The sequence below is a fragment of the Lissotriton vulgaris genome, chromosome 1_1 (genome assembly GCF_964263255.1).
Source record: "Lissotriton vulgaris chromosome 1_1, aLisVul1.2, whole genome shotgun sequence".
Classification (NCBI taxonomy): domain Eukaryota; kingdom Metazoa; phylum Chordata; class Amphibia; order Caudata; family Salamandridae; genus Lissotriton; species Lissotriton vulgaris.
The window spans coordinates 874,584,880-874,611,969 of record NC_141685.1 but is presented as its reverse complement, the minus strand read 5'-3'; the positions used below and the strand labels follow the sequence as shown (position 1 = coordinate 874,611,969).

The 27,090-nt window shown below is 49.3% G+C and overlaps 1 protein-coding gene across 1 annotated transcript in view; it reads left to right on the top strand.

The window, feature by feature from the left end:
- Window positions 1–27,090, top strand: part of LOC147748058 (histone acetyltransferase p300-like) — a 271,545-nt gene that overhangs the window by 181,449 nt on the left and 63,006 nt on the right. Inside the window, exons 6-9 of the mRNA XM_086958259.1 lie at window positions 16,919–17,084; window positions 17,733–17,888; window positions 18,340–18,501; window positions 18,745–19,026. Of these exons, the coding sequence (XP_086814385.1) occupies window positions 16,919–17,084; window positions 17,733–17,888; window positions 18,340–18,501; window positions 18,745–19,026 (766 nt within the window). The remainder of the gene's footprint in view (window positions 1–16,918; window positions 17,085–17,732; window positions 17,889–18,339; window positions 18,502–18,744; window positions 19,027–27,090) is intronic.

Genomic DNA, 27,090 nt, shown 5'->3' with positions numbered 1-27,090 from the left:
ACTTTTGGATACATCCAACCCCGTTGCAGCCGCACGTGGCCGTGGAGATGGACGCTGTAGCACCGGTTCCACTGCGGGTGGCTGTGTGCACGAAGGCGAAACGCCCTAGAGGAGATGTTGACACAGCGGATACTCTACGCTGGGTGTGGGATGAATTGCGGAAGAGGGCAGGTGTTCCCCTGATGTACGCCCCTTCATTTTCTTTGGCTCATAACCCTCTGCTACCATGCATTGCAGGTGGCAACGGACATTCATTGCAGCGAAAGCTGGGCCTCCAAAAGTACGTAGATCTATTCCCAAATGATGAATTCCTCCCCTTACCTGTGGTCGCTGAGGGCCAGGAACCACCTTTCTCTATCACAAACTAAAATCCGCATGCCGAGAAATGTGCAGCGACTTCCCAGGGGCTCCCCTGACCTTTCTTGCGCTTGAGAACATTGTGAGTTCCCCATCCCCTAAGAAACTGGTAACTCGATTATATAAACAGATGCAGCGGGACGCGCCTGTGGCCCAATCAACGGCATTGCAAAGGTGAAATGAGGAGTTGCCTGCCGCAATCACTGAGGACCAGTGGAACTTCTGCTGCGGACAACTCACTGAACTTTCCCCTAATTACAAATTGCGCCTAATTCATTTTAAGTATTTACACAGGATGTATCGAACACTGATCAGTCTTCACAGAATGGGGCTCCGAGAGGGAGATGGGTGTTGGAGGTGCGGTTATTCTCCCGCAACATTCCTGCATATGGCATGGTCCTGCACTAAACTGGAGGGCTGTTGGTCCGCGATCTTTACAGCTGTAAACCAAATTGTGGGACGCACTGATGTCCCGTCTCCTGAGTTAGGCATTCTGGGATATGTTAAAGACACACCACCCAAATTCAGGAAATTGCATGCACTGCTATTATTGTATGCCAAAAGGACGGTAGCAATACATTGGGGGAGGTGTAAGGTGCCCACGATAAAGGGATGGACTACGGATGTTACCTATGGGCATACACAATTGGGTATTTTCTGGGAACTGATGCCATCCACCTCCAGACCGCGGGACATCTGTGAACCGTTTACACAGTGGATGAGCAGGCAACAGTGTGACGGAGGGGTAGGTGATGATGAATGATATTCATGGTGGATATTGGACACTTTGCCTAATGTGTATAATGCGATGATTGTGCTGGGCTGATTTCATCATCCATCTGTTGTCTGTGCTGGGGAGGTCTTGGGCATGTGTCGAGATGGGGAGGTGGGCATTGTGTGCCACTACTGCATAAGGATATGCTTGGAATCATAGACTGTTGTCTTGAGGCCTTGACGCCACTGTATTTGTTCAATTGTATGCACTTCGTTTGTCAAAGGGCGCATGCTGATACCTATTATTTCTTCCTTCGTTGAATGTGCCACAGATTTAAAAAAGATTTCTGTTTTGATGTGACATTTAGTGACTGACAGGAGTTGTTAATGCAATGTTTACTGCATGTTGTTTGAAAATGCTAATAAACAGATTTTATTTTTAAAAAAGTCAGGGCTAACCTTACTCTTTAATAGTGGTAGCTTGGTCGAGCAGTAAGGCAGTACCAGAGGACAGTGTAAAGCATTTGTTGTACACACTCACTCAGCAAAAGGTTTCACACACTCAAGGACTGAACTCCAGGCCAATAGTTTTTATGTCAAAAATATATAGTTGTTTTATTTTTAGAACCAACAGGTATCAAAATATACTTTTCTCAATTATGGGTGATCTCAGGTAATTACTTTGCAGAAAGGTAATAACTGGGTAAACACAGTAGGTACAGGGGTTGCAGTAGGCAACACAATTCTAAACACAATTTAACATTGAGCTCAATGGAGGAGGAGCCAAGATGGCGACCGGGATGGAAGCGTAGGCTCCCGGCTCTACAAACCTCCGAGCCCCGCACGGATATCCTGCATATGATCCTGAGAATGCGCAATAGTTTTGTGCTGCTGAATGTGACCCGATATCGATTGTGTGATCCCGAGGTCTCTACCAGCCCCACAGCCGGAGGTACGTGCGCCGGAAAGTTGCGGCCCTAGTGACCCTGGAACCGGGACCTCGAGTGAGCTACAGGGCCGGGCGCTACATCAACAACAACGGCCATCTTTGCCTGGGAGGAGTCGGTCTGCCGGAGCGCATTGGCTGACGGCCTGAATCTCGCTGCAAACGCTCTCCGTAATAACGGATGCAGTCGGAGTGCGTCCCTGATGAGATGGCCCGAGGGAAAGCTTGAAAACAGTTGGCTTATCGAGGGTGTGCTGCTCCGACGCAAATTACAAAACTGCCCGGATTTCGCGGACCACTCCCGATTTTCCCGTTAACGCTTAGCTGGAGCGAGCATGGCCATAACCAGAGATCGCTTCCTGGATGACGGCCCCTACTGTCACCATGCATCGGATGGTGGCCCGACCGGATTGCAATCGTCCATGGCCGACTCCCAATCTCCCCTCACGGTGGGAATGCCCGATGGCCGCCTGGAGGGGATGAAATGTGCCGTCCCGGCTATCACGACACAGCGAAGTGGGGATTGTGCGATACCAAGTGGAGCGGTGGCACAGGAGAAGGGGGCTACACTATCGTATGGCGATATTCTCGCCACTCTTGGTGACCTTCGGTCTGTCTGGAAGCATGGCTCCCTAGCTCTGGGGAGTAAGCTTGAAGAGGTTGTGCTTACGCTGGAGTCATCACGATCGGATGGGTCCGGGGTGCACCCAGACCTGCCCCACACTATCTTTGTGGGTGGTGTTGAGGCCGCTAATGTGTACGGAGGGGAGCTGATGATCCCGGATTCTGCCGTGGCCTGTGGACAGACCTCCGTGTGTTTGGTCTACTCTGACGGATCCCTTTCTCAGCAACTGACGGCGGCCTGGTCTATCGCACCGTCACTGACACCCCGGGCGGTGTTTAACCAACGGCTGGCTCTGGTATCTGCTATCCCCTTTCTCGTCCTGACTTCTCTGATGTGGAGTACGAGTACCGGGACTGTCTTCGGAGAGATGGCCGCAAGTGGTGATGACTCTGTTGGTGGTCGGCGACGTCCATTTTGTCTTTGTCTGCTGCTCTCCGGTATTGCTTGGACACGTTGCGTTACTACCTTGGCTGCTGGGCGAATAAATCGACGGGCATGCCCAGGGGGACTTGCAAGGACAGGCCAGGGATAATGTGCTTCCCCAAATGTTGATACTAATATGGCTGGCGGAGGTGAGGGTTGCGCGATCTTTTGTTATACTATTTGCGCGGTACGTGGAAGATTCTCCCCAATTCTTACTGTATTGACTGACCTCAATTGTGCTTTGTATTCTGGGGAGGGACCTGGGTTTGTTGCGGGAAGGGGTGGCCGGGAGCCAGTATGGATGGCCCTCCTTCAGTTTTAATAATTTTTTTTCTTTTTCTTTTCTGTACTATATTTCGGGTACTCTTTTTACGGGCGACAGGCACGCTGCTAGGGGGGGTAAGCCATAGCCTCTGCATGTGTGCAGGGTGGGGGTTAGGGGGAGGGGTCCTCTTTTTTTGTTTTCTTGTCCTTCCTTAGTTTCTATGGGTCCTTTTTTTCCCTCACTTATCTTTTCTTTGTTTCCTTAGCTTTTTTTCCTTTCTCGGGTCAGAATGGGGATTAGGTATTGCACCTCTTGTCGTACCTGTACTTTGGGATATTGCTAACTTTATTAAGATGGTCTTGCGTTCATGGGGTGGGCAATGACTGGTGTGAAATGTAATTAGAAATTCCTTCGTCCTGATATGTGTACTGTAGCACCGACACCCTGATATTGATTATTAACTCTGTGGACATCCTGACGCTTGCATTGCCCACCCTGTGCCCTTAGGTTGATTGTATGCCGTCTGATCCTTCCTATCATATATTTTAAAATGAACCTTATCTGATCCTTTAACTCAGTGGTCACGTCTATTCGAATTGCTCTTTGTGATATTTGCAGTTTGTTGTAATGGTGAACTACGGAGGTGCTTTCTGGTTGACGATCGTGCTACGAATTGATTTCGAGGCCGGCCAAGATGGTTGTAGGCCCGTAACTGTATTCATGTGATGCACAATAAAGGTTTTCAAAAAAAAAAAACATTGAGCTCAATGGGTTTTTCTCCAAAAATGCAGTTAATTACTTTGTCGATTACTTTTGTAATTCCAGGACTGGATCCTAGATTCAGTCTCGGGTGTAGGCTGAAAACAGTGTGGTAAAAACGTTTTGGTTATTGCAATGCTTTTTCAGGAATATAAAGGTATTTCAAAAGTTCACACTTAGAAACCTTTCAGTGAAAATCTAGCAATGTTTCCAATGGGATAAAATTCAGGTTACAGGTAAAGTACATTCTTGTTACTTTTGTAATCCTGTACTGGGCTCCTAGGTCCTGCACTGGGATCTCTACTTAAGACAGATAAGTAATTACGTTTCAGTAGTATGTAGGAATTTTACGGAATATTTCAAGTTTTCAAAAGTAGACACTTAGAAGAAATTTCATAGAAACGCAGACAATGGATTCCTATGGAGAAAATTCAGGTTACTTGTAAACCCGGTTAGGATTACTTTTGCAGTTCAGTACTGGGCTACAAGGTGCTGGTGTCTCTCCGGATCACAGGGGAGTACTTCGGAATTCGGTTTTCGGCTGATTTTATAGGAATATTTTAAAGTTTCAAAACTTTACACTTAGAAGATTTTTTGAGTCAGACCAGTCAATGTTATCCTATGGCAGGAAAGTGAGTTATCGGTTTGCAGGTGAGGACTCGACCAGTGAAGTTAAGGTTCTGGGCATAGACTCAGGGGTCCCCCAGGGTCAGGTAGGTACAGTTGGTACACCCTCAGTGGCACTAGGGCAGCCGGGTGCAGAGGTAGTTAGGCCCAATGTTATCCAATGTGAGACAGGGGGCCTTCAGTTGGTGGCTGCTGGCTAGCAGGCCACGCGGATGTGGGAGCTGGGCTCCTGGTCACTTGCTCAGGGACCACACCACTGGCATAGGGCACCCAGCTAAAGGGGTGACTGAGGTATGCGGGGGCAGTGGGACTTGTGGGCATGGCACACATGGTTGTGTGCCATTCGACTCTTTGTTTAGTTCTGTACTTAGACACTCAGCCTGCAAAGGCAGTGTGTGGGTGTCAGGGTACAGAACTAAACAAAGAGTCAACATGTCACACATCCCTGTGTCATTGTAGTTTAAACAAAATCTGTTTAAGTACGGGGGTGCACTGTTCAAAAGCCCAATAAGATGCTAATAATGATACTACAAATCAAATCATACATTTGACTATTCTTATACAATAGAAAAAATGCACAAATCCACAAATTTCATCATTTGTATATCGGCCACTATTGGGTTGGTCATAAGGAATCGCCAATTATATCAATTATGCTTGAATAAATGAAACTTTCAGACAAGAAGAAAAAGAACAAGAGAAACCATAATTCATCAAGCATATGCAATCTTTATGTTGGCAATCTACAATGTTCCAGCGTTCAATTCTTCAACAATGCATCAAACATTTCCCATTTCGGTGTGGACACCTTCATCAGGGGAACACACTGCAAAAATATATGTGTACACTTATGTTGCAACTTTTTCGAATACAAACGGACAATAAACCGAAAAGTATCCACTTATTTCAATGTATGAAAATCATAATGGTTGATTGGTTTCATGATGATTTGATTTGTAGTATCATTATTAGCACCTAATTGGGCTTTTGAACAGTGCACCCCGGTACTTAAACAGATTTTGTTTAAACTACAATGATATATTTTACCTGACAGGGGCTACTCAGGGATTTCCAGGGTCAGCACCAATTTACTAAATAACATAGACTACTGTGTTGGAATCAGATAAAAACCTGTTTGAGGAAATTAAAGGTGTGCAGGTTACCATTCTGTTAGACACATCCCTGTGTGCCATGCCCACAAGACCCACTGCCCTGGCATACCTCAGTCACCCCTCTAGCTGGGTGCCCTATGCCAGTGGTGTGGGCACAGGTGCATGAGCCCCACCGGTTCTGACCCCTACTCTGGCGGGAAACCCTACTTCAGGAATGGTGGTGTGCCAGCCTGTGCCAACCCCACCCCTCAGGTGGGCGAGGCGAGGTAAAGCACAACCCCGGGCTCCGGCTATCTTGAGGATGGGGAGCCCTGCCCAATCACAGCTAGGCTCCTGCCCCCCTCCCACCTGAGAGGAGCAGACTAGGGGGTGTACCCACCCCAGGACAGGGACCTATTGGTCACTGCACTTGTCCTGCCTGTACCAACCCTAAATTCAGTATTTAGGGGCTCCCTGAACCTTTCTTCCTCTGATCCCGATAGGAAAAGAAGAAAGAAGATCAAGAAGAAGAAGACCCGCCGTGCAGGTGCTAAGATCTGGACAAGACACCGATTGACTTGGCCCCAGCCCTACCGGCCTGTCGACTCTGGAACCTGCTCCTGCTTAATCCCGGCGACTCCTGCGGACAGCCACCTTGGGTCCCCCGGAGGACCTGCCTGCCTTGACCCTCTTAAAGACTGGGACTCCCATAAGCACTCCACCAACAAAGTGGCCCAAGTACACCACAGTACCCTGCCCTGTTTGGCATTTGGATGGCTTGATAGTCAGTCCTGCAGATTGCAGGGCTTGTAGAACCTTCCCTGGGTGGATCAGGTGATGCTGCCAGGTGGAGCTAAATACAGCAATATCATCAAGATAAGCTGCACTAAAGGACTCCAACCCAGTCAGGACTTGGTTCACCAACCTCTGGAAGGTGGCAGGGGCATTCTTTAACCCAAACTACATCACAGTAAACTGATAGTGCCCATCAGGGGTGGAGAATGCTGTTTTCTCTTTTGCTCCGGGGCAAGGCCAATCTGCCAGTATCCTGCAGTCAAGTCAAAGGTACTTAGAAATTTGTCAGCCCCCAACTTATCAATCAATTCATCTGCTCTTGCAATGGGGTGGGCATCTGTCTTGGTAACAGGGTGGAGCCCTCTATAGTCCACACAGAACCTCATCTCTCTCTTTCCACCCTGGGGATGAGGTTTGGGGACCAGAACCACTGGGCTAGCCTAGGGGCTCTCAGAGGGTTCAATTACCCCTAACTTCAGCATCTTGCTGACTTCAGCTCTGATGCTTTCCTTGACTTGGTCTGATTGTCGATAGATTTTGTTTTTGACAGATTTACTGTCACCAGTGTCCACAGTATGGGTAGCCCAGTTGGTCAGGCCAGGGGTTAGGGAAAAGAGACCAGCATACCGTTGCAAAACGTGTTTGCAGTCAGTCTGCTGTTGGGCAGAGAGGGTGTCTGAAAAGACTACTCCATCCACTGATCCATTTTTTTGGGCTGCAAGAGAGGAGGTCAGGGAGGTCCACTCTCTGCTTCCTGTACCTCACCAGTCACCATCAGCATGGCGATGTCAGCCCTGTCATGATAGAGCTTAAGGCGGTTCACATGGATAACCCTTTTGGGGGTCCTGCTTGTGCCCAGGTCAACTAGGTAAGTGGCCTCACTCTTTTTCTCCGGGATACGGTAAGGGCCACTCGATTTGTCCTGGAGAGCCCTTGGTGCCACTGGCTCCAAAACCCACACCTGTTGCCCAGGTTGAAATTCATCCAGTGCTGCTTTCTGGTCATACCCGTGCTTCTGAAGCTCCTGGGTGGCCTCAAGATTCTTTGATGCCTTTTCCATGTACTCAGCCATTCTGGACCTTAGGCCAAGCACATAGTCCACAATGTCTTTTTTGGGTTCTTGGAGAGGCCGCTCCCAACCCTCTTTCACAAGACAAAGTGGTCCCCTTACAGGAGGACCAAACAGAAGCTCAAAGGGAAAAACCCTACTCCCTTCTGTGGCACTTCCCTATAAGCGAAAAGCAGGCATGGCAACAGGACATCCCATCTCCTTCAGAGTTTTTCAGGGAGTCCCATGATCATACCTTTCAACGTCTTGTTGAATCTCTCGACAAGGGCATTGGTTTGTGGATGGTATGGGGTAGTAAACCTGTACTGCACACCACACTCATTCCACATGTGTTTCAGGTAAGCAGACATGAAGTTGGAACCTCTGTCTGAAACCACCTCCTTAGGAAACCCTACCCTGGTGAAGACACCCAGGAGGGCCTTGGCTACTGCATGAAAAATGTAATGATACTTGTAAAGCGCACTGTTACCCCATCTCGGGGTGTCCTGGCGCTGATGACTGCTGGGGAACCCGTCCTGGCTTTCCCTGTGAGATGGTCCCTTCTGGGTACCTCCACGGTGAAACCAGGCATCCCCGGCATCTGTGGGGGGCCGTTGTAGAGATGAGGCAAGCTTAATGCCCAGAGTTGCAAAGTGTGATCCCTGGTTAGAGTAGGCACAGAGGCGAGAATTATCAAGTCTGCTAACCCTGGTCCACGACTCTGCCGCGTCGGGAATTGAACCCTGGTCCTGGGCCGTTCTCTGCTTCCAGGTCTGCCGCCTCTAACCAGTGAGCCACACCACTCCACTAGCTGTAGTAAGCCTAATGGGAATTGCTTCAGGGTACCTAGTAGCACGATCCACTACTACTAGAAAGAACTTGTTCTCTGAGGCTGTGGGAGGTTCCATTGGACCCACAATGTCCACTCCTACCCTTTCAAAGGGGACCTCCACCACTGGCAGTGGTATCAGGGGGGCCTTTGGGTGGCCACCTGTCTTGCCACTGGCCTGACAGGTAACACAGGAGCTCACAAACTCCTTAACCTTTTGGTGCATCTGGGGCCAGTAGAAGTGACTGACTAGTCTTTCCCAAGTTTTGTTTTGTCCCAGATATCCAGCTAGGGGGATGTCATGAACCAAAGTTAGGAGGAACTCCCTGTACTTCTGTGGCACTACCACTCTCCTGGTACCCCCAGGAGTGGGGTTTCTTGCCTCAGCATACAGTAATCCCTCTTCCCAATATGCTCTTTGGGTACCACTGACATCTCTCTGTGCTTCTGAAAGAGCTTGATGCCTCAGGCTTTCAAGAGTGGGACAGTCTTGCTGTCCCTGGCACAGCTCTTTCCTAGTGGGTCCCCCTGGGCCCAAGAGCTCAACCTGGTAAGGCTCAAGCTCCATTGGCTCAGTTCCATCTAGCGTTTCTGAATCCTCTCCCTGGGGAGGGGGGTCCTGAGTGGTTTGCTGTGTAGAAGCTGGTCCCCCAGTCGTCTGGGTATTTCTCTTGGTTGGTTGGGCCATATTTTCAGGCTCCAACCCTACTTGTGCACCCTTCTTTTTGCTCTGTGCTCTGGTTTGCACACACACCAGTCTAGGGATACCCAGCATGGCTGCATGGGTTATTTCCTCAACTTCAAGTCATTTCCAAGCAGACAGTCACTTTGTAACTGTGGGGAGACCACCACTAGTTTCAGGCCAGTAACCTCCCCCCCAACCTAGTGCCACCATAGCCATAGGGCGATTGGTGGTAACACTGTCAGCATTGGTGACTGGTTAAGTTTTCCCAACCAAGTATTGCTCTGGGGAAACCAGTATATCTTTCACCATAGTGACACTGGCACCTGTATCCCTCAGAGCTTCTATTCTAGTTACATTAATAGAGGGGTATTGTAAGTACTTTTTTGAAATTGGGTGGTAACCCAGTTACATTGGCAAACTCCATTTCCCCCAAGGAGACTAGACTAGCTTGAGTGTATTCCCAGATTTGCTCTGGACACTCCTCTGATCCCATCTGTGGACTGGCTGTCCCTGGAGTAACTGTACTTGGGTGCCTTAGGGGCTTTGTTGTAGGGGCAGTTTGTGTCTACAGTTAAATGTCCCAACTTTTTACAGTTGTTACAATAGGCCTTGTTAGGATCAAAGTTCTTCCCCCTATAGGGCTGAGGCACAAAGGGTGTAGCTTGGAACCCACCCCCATGTCAGGTTTTTGGGGCCCTTTGGAAGACTCAGACTTTTTATCTTTGGGATTCTCACCACCTTTCCCCTGGGGATGTTTTGTAGCCACCTTCTTTTGGTCACCCCCAGTGGCTGTCCTTGTCACCCTAGTATTGACCCAATGGTCTGCCTTCTTTCCCAATTCTTGGGGAGAAATTAAACCTAGGTCTACTAAATGTTGATGCAACTTTTCATTTGTGCAATTACTCAAAATGTGTTCCTTCATAAACAAATTGTAAAGTCCAGTAAAATTATGCGCATTGTGTCCAGTTAACCAACCATCCAGTGTCTTTACTGAGTAGTCTAGAAAATCTATCCAGGATCAGGTCTGGGTTTTGTGAGCCCCCCTGAACCTGTTTCAATACTCCTCAGTAGTGAGCCCAAATCCCTCAATCAGAGTTTTCTTCATGAGGTCATAGACCCTGCATCTGGCCCAGAGAGGGTCACAAGCCTGTCTCTGCAGTTACCAGAGAACAGTTCCCACACGAGTGCCCCCCCCCCCCCAAAGAGGTTTCTTTAATCTTCTATCATCACAAGCCCTCTCAAAGGCTGTGAACCACTTGGTGATATCATCACCTTCCTCAAATTTAGGGACAATCCCTTTGGGGATTTTAGGATCATAAGATTGCTCTTTATCCTTATTATTGGTATTATTGCGGCCACCAGAGATGGGGGCTAAGCCCATCTCTTTCCTTTCTTTTTCCAGAGCCAGGAGTCTGGACTCTAGATCTAATCGCTTGGCTAACAAGCTGTCCTCTTCACTGGGACTAGTCCCAATGTCTTCTCTGGGCCCTGGCTCACCTATGTAGGTCCTAGGGTCCCAGAGTGTGATTCTTGGAGTTAAGGTTACAAGGACCCTGCACTCTCCTTAGAGATGATTGGGAGGGGGGAGCTATCCTCCTCCTCTAACACATCTTCTTCATCTGACTGGTCATCACCCTGTTCAGAGGGGTGGCCTTTAGCATACTCCGCCAGGAGCTCCTGGAGCCCTACTTTGGTTGGATGCAGGCCCATTTATATATTTTTCAGTTTGCCTAAGGACCTTACTTCTCTGAAATTTAAGTGTAAGTAAGGTGTGAGGTCGAGCTCCTCCACTAGGTCCTGTGCAATATTATCTTCACTAATACTTGGGGGTTGTTGAGACATTCTAACCTGATAGTTCTAACCCTCTTCCCTGACTATAGTGACTTTTATTTTTCTAAAATCCAAATGGGGTTTAAGCAAAGCCCTACCAGACTTTTAGTATTTTGGAAAAAAAACAATTTTAGAATTCTAAGGCAAACCTGGGGAGAGGTGGGGTCTCCCGCTTGTACCGGACGCTGGTAGACAATGGCCCTGCGTCCCTAGACCGGAACCGTGATCGCTGGGTGGGTTGGGTGGCTCCTTTAGAGGAAGCGGACTGGCGCGATGCGCTTATGGCGCCCAAAACATTGACAACATCTTTTAAGTTATACCTTGTCCAGCTTTACTTCCTCCATGCAGCGTACCTCTCTCCGGCGCGTCTTTTCTGGGCCCAATTGCGACCCTCCCCAGCCTGCGCGTGCTGCGAGTCTGCCCCTGCAGATTTCTATCACATGGTATGGCAGTGCTCGGCCCTGGCGCCGTTTTGGTTGGGGGTAGAACTCGAACTTACTCGGGCCCTTGGATGGGAAGTTCCCCACGACCCGAAGCGCTTGCTGCTGGGAGTGTTTGATGGCCTCGATGGCTCCAGGGCTGACAGGAGATTCCTGGGGATAGCAGTGGCGGTGGCAAAGAGGGACATAGCCGCGCTCTGGGCCCAGGCTAAGGCCCCAACAGTGCAGAGGTGGAGGAAGGGGGTGGACTGGTGTTGAGCGCAAGAGGAGACTCTCTGTGAGGCCCGGGGGTGTCCTGAATTATTTGAGAAGGTGTGGGGTGAATGGTTTAATCTATTGCCTTATTGCCTGTGTGACAACCCGACTGCACTTGTGCGCTCCTGAAACTATGGAATGGTCGTACTCAATTCAAATGGCCTGTCTGTGCTTGTTGTCAAATGTACTTGCTCAAATTTCCTCACGTGTAACGCTTGATCTGCTACCAATGAATGTACTTGGTTTTTTCTTTACAAAATCAATAAAGATGATAATAAAAAAAAAGAATTCTAAAGGCAGTTTATGAGTTCTGTCGTGTGATCAGATGGTAACCAAGTAGTACAACAAATGCAAGTTTGTATCCCACCACTAATCCACCAATGTGAGAAAGTGGCTCTCTATATGCTGGACCAAAGTAAGGTGCAGTGTGTATAGAGACCACAAACCCCAGAGGTTAAAGTCAGGGCTGACCTTACTCTCTAAAGTGGTAGCTTGGTCGAGCAGTAAAGCAGTATCAGAGGACAGTGTAAAGCATTTGTTGTACACACTCGGTCAGCTAAAGGTTTCTCAAACTCAAGGACTGAACTCCAGGCCAATTTTTTTATATCAAAAAGATATAGTTGTTTTATTTTTAGAACCAACAGGTATCAAAATATACTTTTCTCAAATATGGGTGATCTCAGGTAATTAGTTTGCAGAAAGGTAATAACTGGGTAAACACAATAGGTACAGGGGTTGCAGTAGGCAACACAATTTAACATTGAGCTCAATGAGTCTTTCTTCAAAAATGCAGTTAATTACTTTGTCGATAACTTTTGTAATTCCAGGACTGGATCCTAGATTCAGTCTTGGGGTGTAAGCTGAAAACAGTTTAGTAAAAACGTTTTGGTTATTGCAATGCTTTTTCAGGAATATAAAGGTATTTCAAAGGTTCACACCAAGAAACTTTTCAGTGAAAATCTAGCAATGTTATCCAATTCGAGAAAATTCAGGTTACAGGTAAAGTACGTTCTTGTTACTTTTAGAATCCAGTACTGGGTTCCTAGGTCCAGGACTTGGATCTCTACTTAAGACAGGTAAGTAATTGCGTTTCAGTAGTACGTAGGATTTTTAAGGAATATTTCAAGTTTTCAAAAGTAGACAGTAGAAATTTCATAGAAAAGCAGACAATGGATTCCCATGGAGAAAATTCAGCTTACTAGTAAACCCGGTTAAAATTACTTTTGCGGTTCAGTACTGGGCTACAAGGTACAGTACTGGCGTCTCTCCAGATCACAGGTGAGCACTTCGGAATTCGGTATTCGGCTGATTTTATAGGAACATTTTAGTGTTTCAAAACTTCACACTTAGAAGATTTTTCGAGTCAAACCAGTCAATGTTCTCCTATGGCAGGAAAGTGAGTTATCGGTTTCCAGGTGAGGACTCGATCAGTGAAGTTAAGGTTTTGAGCATAAACTCAGGGGTCCCCCAGGGTCAGGTAGGTACAGTTGGTACACCCTCAGCGGCACAGGGGCAGCCAGGTGCAGAGGTAGTTAGGTCCAATTTTATCCAACGAGAGGCAGGGGGGCCTTCAGTTGGTGGCTGCTGGCTAGCAGGCCACGCGGCTCTGGGAGCTGGGCTCCTGGTCACTTGCTCAGGGCAAAGGGGGAAGTAGGATAGGACACAAGGTGCACGGCCAGAGGCACTCGGGCTGCTGGCTGCAGGTTGCTTTTGAGCCGTCGGGCGCTCAATGTCATTCAAAGGGAAAGGTAAAAAGGGAACAAAGGCTGCAGACTCTGGGACGGTGATTCTTCAGGTGCGACCACCACTTCGAGAGGTAAGGCGGGATCCTGGAGAAGAGGTAGGTACCCCAAAGGCAGGCACAGGGGGCGACAGGGCGCCGGGTGCAGGGGTGTCTTTGGGCATCTTGAAATCTTACCCTCAGCTGGTCGCGGATGGAGGGGTCCCTGGTTCTGAGGCTGCAGACTTCGTCTGGTTCGTCGAGGAGGGTCTCTGGGCACTGGACTTCGGGTCCCAGTCGCTGGGGGGACGTCCTCGTGGTCTTGGATCACTCGGGCACGGTCCGTGCTGGGCGAGTGCAGAGTGGGTTGTTCTTGTGCTTCCTTACTGGAACTAGGGGTATGGTTGTTGAAGCAGAGACTCTGCTTATGGGAGTCCCATTCTTTAAGAGGGTCAAGGCAGGCAGGTCCTCCAGGGGTCCCAAGGTGGCTGTCCGCAGGAGTCGCCGGGATTAAGCAGGAGTAGGTTCTGGGGTCGACAGGCCGGTAGGGCTGGGGCAAAGTCAGTTGGTGTCGTCCTGTTGTTAGCAGCTGCATGGCTAGTCTTCTTCTTGATCTTCGTTCTTCTTTTCTTATCGGGTCTGAGGAAGGAAGGTTCAGGGAGCCCCTAAATACTGCATTTAGGGGCGTTACAGGTAGGGCAAGGGCAGGGTCCAATAGGTCCCTGTCCTGGAGTGGGTACACCCCCTAGTCTGCTCCTCTCCGGTGGGAGGGGGGCAGGATCCTAGCTGTGATTGGGCAGGGCTCCTCATCCTCAAGATGTCCGTAGCCCGGGGTCGTGCTTCACCTCGCCTCTCCCATCTGACGGGTGGGGTTGGCACAGGCTCGCACACCCCCCTTCCTGACGTAGGGTTTCCCGCCAGTCTTCCCGCCAGAGTGGGGGTCGGAACTGGTGGGGGCCAGTTACTGGGTACAGCAAATGGTCTGGAGAAGCTCACAGAGGTGGCAGGCCTTTGAAGCTTCCCCCTGTACATCCTGGGGGAGTAGACCTAGCACCTCTCCCAGGATGTGCATTGTTGCAGGCCCAGGAGAGCGGGAGGCTCTCCACCCAGGGGTCCAGCAACATGTCTGCTGTGTGGCAGCCTCTCAGTCCAGACGTGGATTGTAGGTTAGGTTTCAGGAGGCCTCTCTAAGATACCCTCTGGTGCATTTTACATTAAATCTCACACTGGCATCAGTGCAGGTTTAATGTGCTGAGAAGTTTGATACCAAACTTCTCAGTCTTCAGCGAGGCCATCATGGTGCTGTGTCGTTCTTAATGTCGACCTCCCAGCACCATCTACTCTTAATGGCAGCACTGCACTTACAGTGCCCAGGAATGGCCCTGGGTTCTGTAGGGGCACAGGGCTCATGCACCTGTGCCTACACCACTGGCATAGGGCACCCAGCTAGAGGGGTGACTGAGGTATACCAGGGCAGTGGGTCTTGTGGGCATGGCACACAGGGATGTGTGCCATGTCCACGCTTTGTTTAGTTCTCTACTTAGACACTCAGCTTGCAAATGCAGTGTGTGGGTGTCCGGGTACAGGGCCCCTAAGGGTGGCACAATAAGTGCTGCAGCCCTTAGAGGTCATGCCCTGGGTACCTAGGGTACCATTTACTAGGGGCTGATAGATGGCCAGTGATGCCAATTTGGGTTTTTGTTTCAACACAGTTTTAAGGAAGGAACACAGGCCCTGGGTACCTGGTTGGCAGAAGCCCAGGGCACACTCAGTCAAAGCACATCAGCAGTTCAGCAAAAAGTGGGGGCATACCAATGCAAGAAAAATGGCACTTTCTCACATGTGCCAGGTCAACTCTTCACTTTTATCTACACCAAAACCCTCAGTCTGCAGTGGCAGTGTGCATGTATTTGGTGAAGGGTCTTTTAGGGTGGCATAATACATGTTGCAGCCCTTAGAGACACTCTCTGGTCACAATGCCCTTGGTACCACTTGTACCTTTTACATGGTATTTAGAAGTGGGCCATATGCGTGCCAGTTATGGAAACAAAGGTACCGTTTTGGGAAAGATCACATGCCCTAGGAATCAGATTATCAGGAACCCAGTGCACATTCAGTCAAAGGTGCATCAAAGTCACATAATGACACATAATGCCACATAATGGCACCTAATGGCACATAAAGCCACATAATGGCAGCCTATGGGAGCTTGTCTGTCCTGTACTTCCTCTCTATCATTCCAAGGATTTGGTGAAGGGGGGGGGAGTGTTCTCCATGGTGAAACCTGGCAGACAGGTCTAAGTGTGATATTTGTGGAATATCCTTGCATTTCTAGTTGAAGTACTGGACAGTGTAGCTTTGCATGTATAGGCTGCATTATTTGTCTTTAATTCTCTCTCAAGTGTCTTTGCAGTACTGCAAAGAAAACCGCTTAAGAGATTATTTTTGATTGCTCCGGGGTCCCCGCACATGAGCGGGACTATTCACTAGATTATGACTATACATAGAGATCCCCTACTACAGAAACCCCTTTCCCACAGTGTCTCTCTGCTTTCTGCAGTGTCCCATAGTGAGTTTCTCCGATTTTGGACTGCTTCTGCGCTGGGACAAGTGTCTTATTCGCTGATCAACTTCAACCCAGCCTTTCCCCAACTTCCGCCTTGAGCAAGCATTACTCTTATCACCATTTGTGTGTTTGATGTAACGCCATGAATGGTCAATGGTATGCCCAGATGTGGGTCCCTTGCTCACTGTGCTGCTGGAATCAATCTACACCTGATTGAAAAGCACCAATTAGGGAGAAAACAATCTTTGGTTGCTTGTGTTCTAGTTCGGAGAAGACCTGGCCTGGCAGTTCAGACTGGACTGTTTTGTTGGAGCAGGGTCAAGACTGATTTGCATATGGCTCCGTCCAAACTAAGATGGTCTGTTGAGCAAAAGAGCAATGGCTTTGGAATGCTACCAAGAGATTGCCAGTGGTTAGAATTATAGCAAGCATTCTTCCTATCGCTTTTATGTTTTTGAGATGCCTTTCCTATGCAGCATGTGCTGGTATTAGCTTGTGTGTTCTGAGCTACATGATAATGCTGTAATAGACTTCCGAGATCTTTGCCAGTCTGTCTTCCATATCTAGATTTTATAATATATTTTCCAGAATTTGGACAAATGCAGTAACACATAAAGGAGCTTGTTTTAAATTTTCTGAGGAAAGTTGAGCGATATGGTTGTACTCTGAAAACCCTAAGGGAATCAGTGGCTCAAAGAAAGAGGGGATTGTACAGTCTTGGTGTTGCACTGATCGCTTTCTGGATGGGGATGTTTTAAAAGTATTTGTGTATTGAGTTCTGAAGCAGGGAGTGAAGAGCTGGGTGAGGTAAAAACCAAAGTTAGAAGCAGTGAAATCCTCCATTGGTCTTTCTGTCATGTCTTCCTGTTGGTTTTCTGCTTGGTCAACAAGATGCCATTTTTTTTCTTCCCATAAAGAGGTTAAAGGCTTTCTTTCTCGTCAGGTACACCACCGGGCACATCTGGGCCAGCCCGTCCACTGAGGGCGACGATAATATCTTCCACTGTCACCTCATGGATCAGAAGATCCCCAAGCCAAAGCGACTGCAGGAGTGGTACAAGAAGATGCTGGACAAGTGTGTGTCTGAGCGCATTGTTCATGAATACAAGGTACATACATATTTGAGTTGATTTAAGGATGGTGCTAAACTTGTGTGTTTCTGATGACATAGTCTGTTTGTAAGATTTGTCTTGTGTGCTTACTTGCATCCTTCTCTAGAGTATTTCTTCAGGCAACAGCATTGCTGCAGATTACCTCCAATGCTTTCTGTGGTTCCTTCTGGTTCAGCATGGCTGCTGCGACCTTTGCTGTCAGTTCCCATCTTGGTGATGCCGGTGTCCCGAGTGCTGTTCCATTATTATTTTTTTAGGGTTCATTATAACAGCAAACTGTGTCATGCCTTTGGTGAAATTTTGTTAAATAAGCTGTTGCTTCAGCGTGGCCATTTAGGGTTCTATGGACATGATGTCACATCTTTAAGATGCACCTTAGTCCTGCTGGTGCGCAAAGTATAGTGTGACTCTTATCAATACTTTATAGATGCAGTTGAACACAGACTCAAGGAGGTTTGCTACCGCAGTCAGAGGCTTCTACTGTGCGGTTATACAAAGGGAACATTTTGAGGGAAGTAGAGGCACTGTCCTTGGGCGAAACTAGGGTAACACCTGTTTTTGGTGCTAACCTCTGTGCACAGAACAAATTGCTATTGTTGATCATCCCAGCCTGCTTTTGACAGCATGTACCGTTTTTCTTGCCAGGATGTGTTCAGACAACCTACTGAGGACCGCCTGACTAGTGCTAAAGAGCTTCCATACTTCGAAACAGACTTCTGGCCCAATGTGTTTGAGGAGAGCATCAAGGAGTTGCAACAGGAGGAGGAAGAGCTTAAACTGGAGCAGAAAACCAGTATTGATGTAAGAGGGGTAGCCAGTGGTGTGGCCCAAAGGTGCATTTAGATGGCGGTACGGGCACAGGAGACCAGGGTCATTGAGGTTACACACTAGTGTGGATTGTGGGGATGCAGGGGTGATGTTGAAGCAATTAAGGAGCATTGGAGGTGATGTTGGTGTGCTTGTAATTACATTGGGCCAGCGAGAGGGTGGGGTGCTCAAGATGAAGTTGGGCTATTGAGATGAGGTTGGGGTGCTGACAGTATTGTGAAGTAGTTTGGCTCTGGAGAGATCAGTGTTTGGTTGAGTTTGGTCTCTGCTAGCTACTGTAGTCAACCAGCTCAAATGGGGTTAAAAAAATTTGTTTTGCCAAAGTGCTACTGAATTGCACTCCATCTTGTAGTTGCCTTTGCTACATCAAAGTGAAATCTCATCCCCATGAAATCCAGGTTTCTAAAACCCTTTTTTCATGCAGGTGATCCAGGGTGACAGTAAGAATGCTCAGAAAGAGCACAACAAGAAGACCAGTGAGGACAAAAGTAGCCTCAGCCAAGGCAACCAAAAGAAGCCAGGGATGTCTACTGTGTCCAGCGACCTGTCCCAGAAGCTGTACGCCACCATGAAGAGTCACAAGGAGGTGAGAATGCACTCTCCTGCTAGGTGAGCCTGTACTAATGGCTTGATCTGCTAGGTACATAGACTGTCTTCCATTATTTACCAGTGGTACCCGCTTCTTCCCTGCATTACCAGTAATGTCTGTACAATGCCAGTAATACCAACTCTTTAGTCTAAGTCCTTTGCTCATATTTGCTCATATTTGGCCCATGCTGCTTCTGCTGCAAGTTTCTTATTTGCTTACTTGTTTTCATGTTTGTTGCAGGTTTTCTTCGTGATTTGTTTGATTGCTGGCCCCACTGCTAACTCTCTGCCACCAATAGTGAAGCCAGATCCCCCGAGGCTGGGCGACCATGTGAAAGGTCGGGATGCCTTCCTCACCCTGTTCCGCGACCAGCTCCTGGAGTTCTCTTCCCTGCGACGAGCCAAGTGTCCCACCATGTGCATGCTGGTGGAACTGCACCCACAGAGCCAGGATCGTTTTTTGTATACATGCAGTGAGTGCAAACACCATGTGGAGACGTGCTGGCACTGTATGGTCTGCGAGGTAAGTGTCTTGCCAGTTTGCTCATTCTGTCTCCCACCATGTCTGTAGTGCCCTCCATTCCTATCTGCACCTTCAGTGGGGGAAGACATGCTTGTATTTGCTCCACTCCTTTCCCCAGTGTAGATGCTACACAGTCTGTAAGATAACAGGCCTTTCAATCAGTTAGTAAACATTACAGGATTTGCAAAATCTGTGCAATAATTTCCCTTACATGTACTCTCACTCCAATATTGACTTAAGCATGATCTGAGGTACTTAGCATGTCTTTTTCTGCTATCCCTCTTGTAACTTGTCCGGTTACTCCACAGCCTTTGAGGTAAGGTGTATAGTATCACGCAGCGGGTCAGACTAATAACCAATCTACTGTTAGACCTGTAGCCACTTAAGTGAAAAGAATGGATGCTGTTACCCTACACATACTTTGATTAGCACCTTAATACACTGGTACTCTCTCTTCTGGTTACCTTTACTCCGTACCACCACTAAGCAGATTAGTGCTCTGTTTTTCATACCCTGCCTGTTGTTCCCCTCTACTCTTCCCCGCTTTTATGAATTCTTCTGTGCTTCACTTTAATTCATTGGGACTGTTTCTTCTGCATACCTCGTCTGCCATTATTGGTTCCCCATGGGCCTTCAATTGCTCGACCCGTTCTACTTTCTCTTGCTTCCAAGGCCCGTTGGGTTCCCTCTTTGAAGGTACTACATGTTCTGTCGCCATTCTGAGCACCACCCATTATGCACCCTCTCTTGTATTTCCATCCTGCTCTCTATTGTAAGGACTTTGCTGCACCACTCCCCTTCGTCACCCTGGCCCTTCTGCCTCCCTACCGGCTGGCTTTGACCAGTCTGCTCCTTATCCAGTATTGGGGTATCTTTCATAGATTCACATGCCTGAAATAAAAAAAAAGTGCCAAAGGTAAATGATAGTAGTAGGCCCTAAGAAAAAAAACCAGAGGCCTAAATCCTAGTAGCCTATCTACATCATTATGCTAAAGAGACCAAAGTCTTTGTCCCAACCAATCAGCTCTCAGCACCCTCTAGAACACTCTCTGCAGAGCCAGTTCTCCTCAGATTTTCACCGCACGTCGTGTGGAAGGGAGTCTCCCTGAGTGCTACTCAGTTTATCCTTCAAGATGTCTGACAAGAAGGCCTTGTTCAAACCTTGCAGAACATGTGAAAAAAAAGAGTCCATGTTGATGATCAACATAAGGACTGTATCTATTGCCTCTACCCTAAGCATGAGGCTAAAAATTGTAAGATCTGCTGAACCTTCCCTTCAAAAACTCTAAGGAATAGGGAGGCTAGAGTCCCGTTGTGGCTCAAATCTTCTTCAACTGAAGATGATGATTGAGCTTCAACCTCCAGCAAAAGAGCAAGATCTCCGGACAGTTCGCCAAGTGAGGGGAGAAAACATCTCAAATCCTCCCACTCCACTTCTGGTCCTTCTCAAAGGTCTCCTTTTACTTCCTCTGGGCCTATTCAGTCTCCAGAAGCTTCAGCTCTCAAGGATTCTAAAAGGCAATTTATCAAAACCGTGAGTAAAAGCTGTTCTGTCTCTTCAGCTTTACCTATGTCGACTATCTCTGTCACATCTTCAGCTCCTTCGTCGAAGGCGACAATTTCTACTACATCTATTACTTCTCCTATCCTGTTGACGAGGATTTCCATAGTGTCTAAGAAAACCGTCGTCGATGATCCGTCGACGAAAGCCTCATCGACGAAGCCGTCAAAACACTCGTCGACGAAGGTATCAAGCCCGTCGACGATTGTCGCGTCGACGTCGAGTCCGTCGACTATCATCCCGTTGATGTTGAACCCGTCGACGGCGAGCCCGTCGACGTAGAGTTCGAGTCTGTCGACGATGCTTCCGTCGGCGTCTATCTCGTCGACGACGATCCCGTCGACAACGACTAAAATGAAGAGTCCATCGACGGTAACTCTATCTCCAATGCCCCCGTCAACGACCATAACATCTACAGGAGTGAAACCTGCTTCTACTAAGTCTTTAGTGGCGGTACAAACTTTTTCAACACCTATTTCCTCGAAAGGTTTCCATCTTGAATCTTTCCAGAGACAAAAGTGTTCGTACATCTCACCACTTACTCCATCTCACCTCCGCGACACATATGCCCAAGAGGAGGATGATGACTAGGATGACGATGACTGAGCTTTTGGAATAGCTCGTCATCCTTCCGAACTGAACATTAAATGTCAAGATGACGAGGAAGATGAGACTACACGGAACACTACTTCCAGTAGGACATTGTTGCTCCTCCCCACACAGGATACCAGAGGCATTCTCGATTTCAGAGTCCAGCCATCTGCCTTCTAACCTTATTCAGGACTTGCAGGCCATGTTAGCTGATTATAGGCAGCGTTTTCCACTGCAGCAGGTCATTCCACCACCTCATCCTGTGGTAGCCGGCACCAATGTCTCTAGTTACAGAACCTCCTCAACAGCTTCATCCTGCTCAGCCTACTCAAATTCCGGACACTTCTTCTGATAAAGAAGTAGAAGAAGGTGAGCTACCAGAGAATCCTCACTTGGATCTGTGGGATTCATATATTATTCCCATGCCATCTCCACCAACTCCACAACCATCAGACTCACCTCCAGAAGATATAGGTGGATTTCATAACCTCATGCAGCGAGCTGCTACTAGGTTTCAGCTTCCAGTAACGGTGGAACAAACTGATTGTTTCCTACACGATTTCAAAGAAGAGGCTAGGAAAGGTTCGAGGCATGTGGGCTGCTGAATTCATATCTGTGCATAGATCGCCGCCTAGTGTTGGGTCCGGATGATTGCACATTGTTGTCCTGGAAGAGTCTTCGAAGTATCACGAGATAGGTGGCTCCTTCCCTGGACTACAGTGCGCATGGGCATCGACTCCATCCTCAGATTGTTTTTTTCCGCCATTGGTTTCGTATGTCTTTAATTCCCTCTTGTCGGAATCGATAGAAAAACTTTCTTGAGACCAAAAGGTCTTTAGTCTATACGTCGGTATTGTCTTGCGTTCGGCTTCACTTCTTCTAGCTCGGCTCCGAGACGGTTTCTGTACTTCCGCGTGCTCTTGGCGCGGAAGGCCTAGTCGACGCTCCTGACTTATCGACCATCCATCATGGACCGAAGTCCATTCAAGAGATGTCCGGTCTGTAACTCGAAGTACCCACACATCGACGTCCACCCGGTGTGCAACAAGTGTCTGTCGCCGGACCACGATGAGGTCAAGTGTATGGCCTGTTCACGATTCAGGTCCAAAAAGACACTCAAGCTCCGACGAGCTGCGCGCCTGGAGGCCCAGCAATCTGCTCCGGCGCCTACGGACATTTTCGATGCTGGGGATGTCGAGGAAGAATATATCCAGGACGTTTCGGAATCAAACCCCGCGTTTGACGTCGAAGAAGACTACGGCGCTGATGCTGAGGTGTTCGAAAGTGAAGAAGTCGTCGACGAGGTAGGAGACGACGACGGTGCCCTCGGGGCCATGGAGGATAGCTCGGACGAGGAGCTCCCTCAAACTGACTCTGGGGCCGTGCCTATCTATAAGGCCCAGGTCGAGGGATCGCCTTCGGGCCTTACCCAAGACCTCGATATGGGTTCCACGGCCCCGCCTTCGGGCCCTGCCACGGACATTGTTACCGAGCTACTCCCGGTCAAAACGAAACCGAAAGTGAAACCTACGGTCTCGACGCCAGATACTGCGCAGGTGCAAGTATCGAAACCGAAAGTGCGCATGGCATTAGTCGGATCGAAAACTTCTGAGGCTTCGGCGCCGAAGATGGCTGTCGAGCCGAAAGGCCAAGTCAAGGGCATCGAGACAAAGTCTGCCGCGCCGAAGACTAAGGTGAAGGTGGTCGATACTGGCGCGTCGGCGCCGAGGACGGTCGACGCCGGCAAGGCCCTTGTCGACCCGAAAAAGGCTGTCGACGACCCGAAGAAAACTCTCGGCGACCCGAAGAAGCGACCAGATGACCCGAAGGTCCTCTTTGCCCCGCGTCCACACGACAAGGCCAAGGGTGCTGCGCCCCGAGAGTCGACTCCGAAGGTGGCCTCAAAGGACTCGACTCCAAAAGTGGCCTCAAAGGACTCTGCTGAACCGGCGCGTCCATCCGCCGTGTTCACCAAAAAGGTCACAGACTCCCTGCAGCGCATCAGGGACGGCACCGCGGCGGTCGAACCGAAGGACCCTCAGCCTGCGAAGCCTGTGGAGAAACCGGTTAAGGCGTCCACGACGATCCTCCTTACCTTGCCGCCTAGGACTGCGCCGAAGGCTTTCGCTCCTAAGGCGGTGGCCGGCGTGCCCGAGAAGGTCTCCTCGGCGCCGAAGGCGTCGTCGGTGGTCCACGGCCCGCGACCTCGACAACCTTCGGAGGATGAGCGTCAAGTACACTTCATCGACGCCGAAACGGGCAGGCTTTCCTTTCTGAAGCGGAAAATCACCCCAGAACCCCAACTGGAGTCTTACAAGATCCCTCTCAAGAAGAAGAAGGACTCTGCTTGCTCTCCTGTCTTGGTGGAACCCCTTTCACCACAGACTCATGATGTGTCGCCCACTTACTCCGATGTGGACGCTGGTGAGGGTGATGAGGAGGATGAATACAATTATCCAGTCTATACAGACCCTGAGGATACAAATGAGCCCTGGGCAGCTGGTGGTGACCCTGGGGATCCTCATTCAGGACAAGACCCTCAACTCTTTTCTGCTAAGACTTCACCTACTGAAGACTCTGCTGCTTTCAATGCCCTCATTGAACGGGCTGCTAACAATCACAATGTCCAGCTGCATGCTGACCCTGTGGATGTGGATTTCCTCTTTGACACTTTTTCAGTATCGGAAAAGACTGTGAAAACTCTGCCTATGCTAAAAGGTGTTTTAAAGCATGCTGCTGAGATCTTTAAGGAACCTACCAGGGCGAGGGTGATAAAGCCTAGGATTGACAAGAAATACAAGGCGGCGCCTACTGATCCTACCTACATTAAAGGACAGTTGCCTCTGGACTCCCTTGTCGTCTCGAATGCCCAGAAGAGGGCCAATTCTCAGACTTCGGGTGATTCTCCTCCCCCAGACAAAGAATCCAAGGTCTTTGAGGCTTCGGGGAAGAGGGTAGCAGCACAGGCAGCCAACATATGGCGCATCTCTAACACACAGGCGCTTCTAGCACGCTATGACAGGGCGCAGTACGATACACTAGAGACCCTGTTGCAACACCTGCCTGATCAATACAAAGAGGGGGCTGAGATGCTAATTCAAGAGGGGAAGCTAATCTCCAACGCTTCCATTAAGTGTGCTCTGGACGCAGCCGATACCGCTGCCAGAGCTATAAACACCAGTGTTATGCTTCGGAGACATGCCTGGCTGAGAATCTCTGGATTTAAGCCAGACATCCAAACCACCATCCTGAACCAAACGGTTAACCCAGATCACCTGTTTGGACCAGAGGTTGACACCACCCTAGAAAAAATGAAAAAGGACACTGACACTGCAAAATCCATGGGTGCCTTACAGTCCCAGCAGTTTCGGGGTGGGTCCTTTCATCGCTTCAACACTAGAGGCGTCTCAAGGGGTCAGCTTTCCCAATCCACGCAATACTACAAGGGCAACACTCAGACTACTTATGCCAACAAGAGTCGAGGTGGTTATCGCGGCAACAGCGCCAAGGGCAGAGGACGTGGCAACAACAGCTCCAGGTCCTCTACCACCAGCAAACAGTGACGCCTTGTCACTTCCCCCCGACCACACAACACCAGTCGGGGGGAGACTCCAGCAGTTCCTGCCCGTCTGGACGTCCATCACCACGGACAGGTGGGTCAGAAAACTTATCCAATACGGGTATTGTCTGGAGTTAACGTCCACTCCACCCAACATGCCCCCAAGGCACCTTCCTATGTCAGACGAGCACTTGCACTTATTGCAGCAGGAGGTCGCAGTCATGCTGCAAAAAGGGGCAATAGAGCTCGTGCCTATGCAAAAAAGAGGCACAGGGGTCTACTCCCTGTACTTCCTGATACCAAAGAAGGACGGGTCCCTCAGACCCATCCTGGACCTCAGGCCACTCAACGTCTACATCCTGTCGGAGCACTTCCATATGCTGACCCTGCAGCAAGTGCTCCCGTTGCTCAGGCAGGGGGATTTTCTCGCAACTTTAGACCTAAAGGATGCGTACTTTCACATTCCACTGCACCCTTCACACAGGAAATACCTCAGGTTCACCATCCAAAACCAGCACTACCAATTCAAGGTTTTGCCTTTCGGTGTCACCACGGCACCCAGGGTGTTCACAAAGTGCCTGGCGACAGTGGCGGCACATCTCAGGAGACGAAACATCCACGTCTACCCCTATCTGGACGACTGGCTCATCCAAGCGAAGTCAGCCCAGCAATGTGCCGCCCACATATCCCACACCATTCACCTCCTGCAAGATCTGGGATTCTCACTGAATTACCCAAAATCCCACCTCCTGCCCGCCCACATACGGCAGTATCTGGGTGCGACCATAAACACTCTGGCGGCCACAGCACAGCCGAATTCAGTGAGAGTCCGCAGCATTCAATCGCTGATCCAAAAATTCAGGCCTCAACACTCCCTTCCAGCAAGAGTGCTCATGCAGTTGATAGGCATGATGGCCTCCTGCATTTCCATAGTCCCGCACGCGAGACTACATATGCGCCCACTTCAGGAGTGCTTAGCACGTCAGTGGACTCAGGCTCACGGGCAGTTGAAAGACCTAGTGTTGGTGAGCGGTCGGGCATACAACTCTCTGCATTGGTGGAATCCACAAAACCTTTGCAAGGGCCGACCGTTCCAAGAGCCTGTGCCACAGATCATCCTGACGACGGACGCTTCTCTCCAGGGATGGGGAGCGCATGTACTCCATTACACTGTGCAGGGACTATGGTCGCAACAGCAGAGGAAGATGCACATCAATGTTCTGGAACTGATGGCGATCTTCATGGCACTGAAAGCCTTCAAGGTACATCTATGCAACAAGGTCGTGTTGATCCGGACGGACAACATGACGGCAATGTACTACATTCAAAAGCAGGGAGGGACACACTCTCCGCAGTTGTCTCATCTGGCTCAGAGCATGTGGAAGTGGGCCATTCAGAGGAACATCTTCCTCTTGGCAGAGCACCTCCCGGGCAAGGACAATCAGATGGCGGACCTGCTCAGCAGGCACAGCCACCAAATGCACGAGAGGGAGATACACCCATCAGTTCTCCGACCGTACTTCCGAAGGTGGGGTCATCCAGAGATCGACCTCTTCGCCACAAAGGAGAACGCAAAATGCCAAAGCTTCGCCGCCAGGTTCCCACACCCACAGTCGCAGGGCAATGCGATATGGATGAACTGGTCAGGCAAATTTGCGTACGCTTTTCCCCCAGCACCTCTGATACCGCTGGTGGCACGCAAGCTCAGGCAGCACTCAATGACTCTCATCCTGGTTGCTCCAACGTGGGCTCGCCAACCATGGTACACCACGTTTCTAGAACTGTCCGTGGTACCGCATCAGAGGGCTACGTCTCACACCCAGCCTTCTGACGCAGAGCCATGGCGACATTCAGCATCCAGATCCGCAACAGCTCAACCTGGCGATCTGGCTCCTGAAGTCCTAGAGTTTGGCTACCTGCACTTGCCTTCTGACTGTATGGACATCATTCGGGAGGCAAGGAAACCCACCACCAGAGCATGCTATGCGGCGAAATGGAAGCGGTTTGTAATTTATTGTGCAGACCACAACATTAACCCGCTAGATGCTTCTATTCAGAATATCATCTGTTACCTTTTCCATCTGTACAAATGTAATCTGGCATATGCTTCCATTCGCATTCATCTATCTGCAATGGCTGCTTATCTCCAGAATAGGCAGCACCTCTCCCTCTTCAGGGTGCCTGCCAATAAGGCTTTTCTGGAAGGACTCAAACGAGTCATTCCTCCGCGGACTCCACCAGCTCCGGAGTGGAACCTCAATGTGGTCCTCAACAGGCTGATGGGTCCTCCCTTTGAACCACTGCATTCCTGAGAGATTCAGGTATTAACGTGGAAAGTGGCTTTCCTCATAGC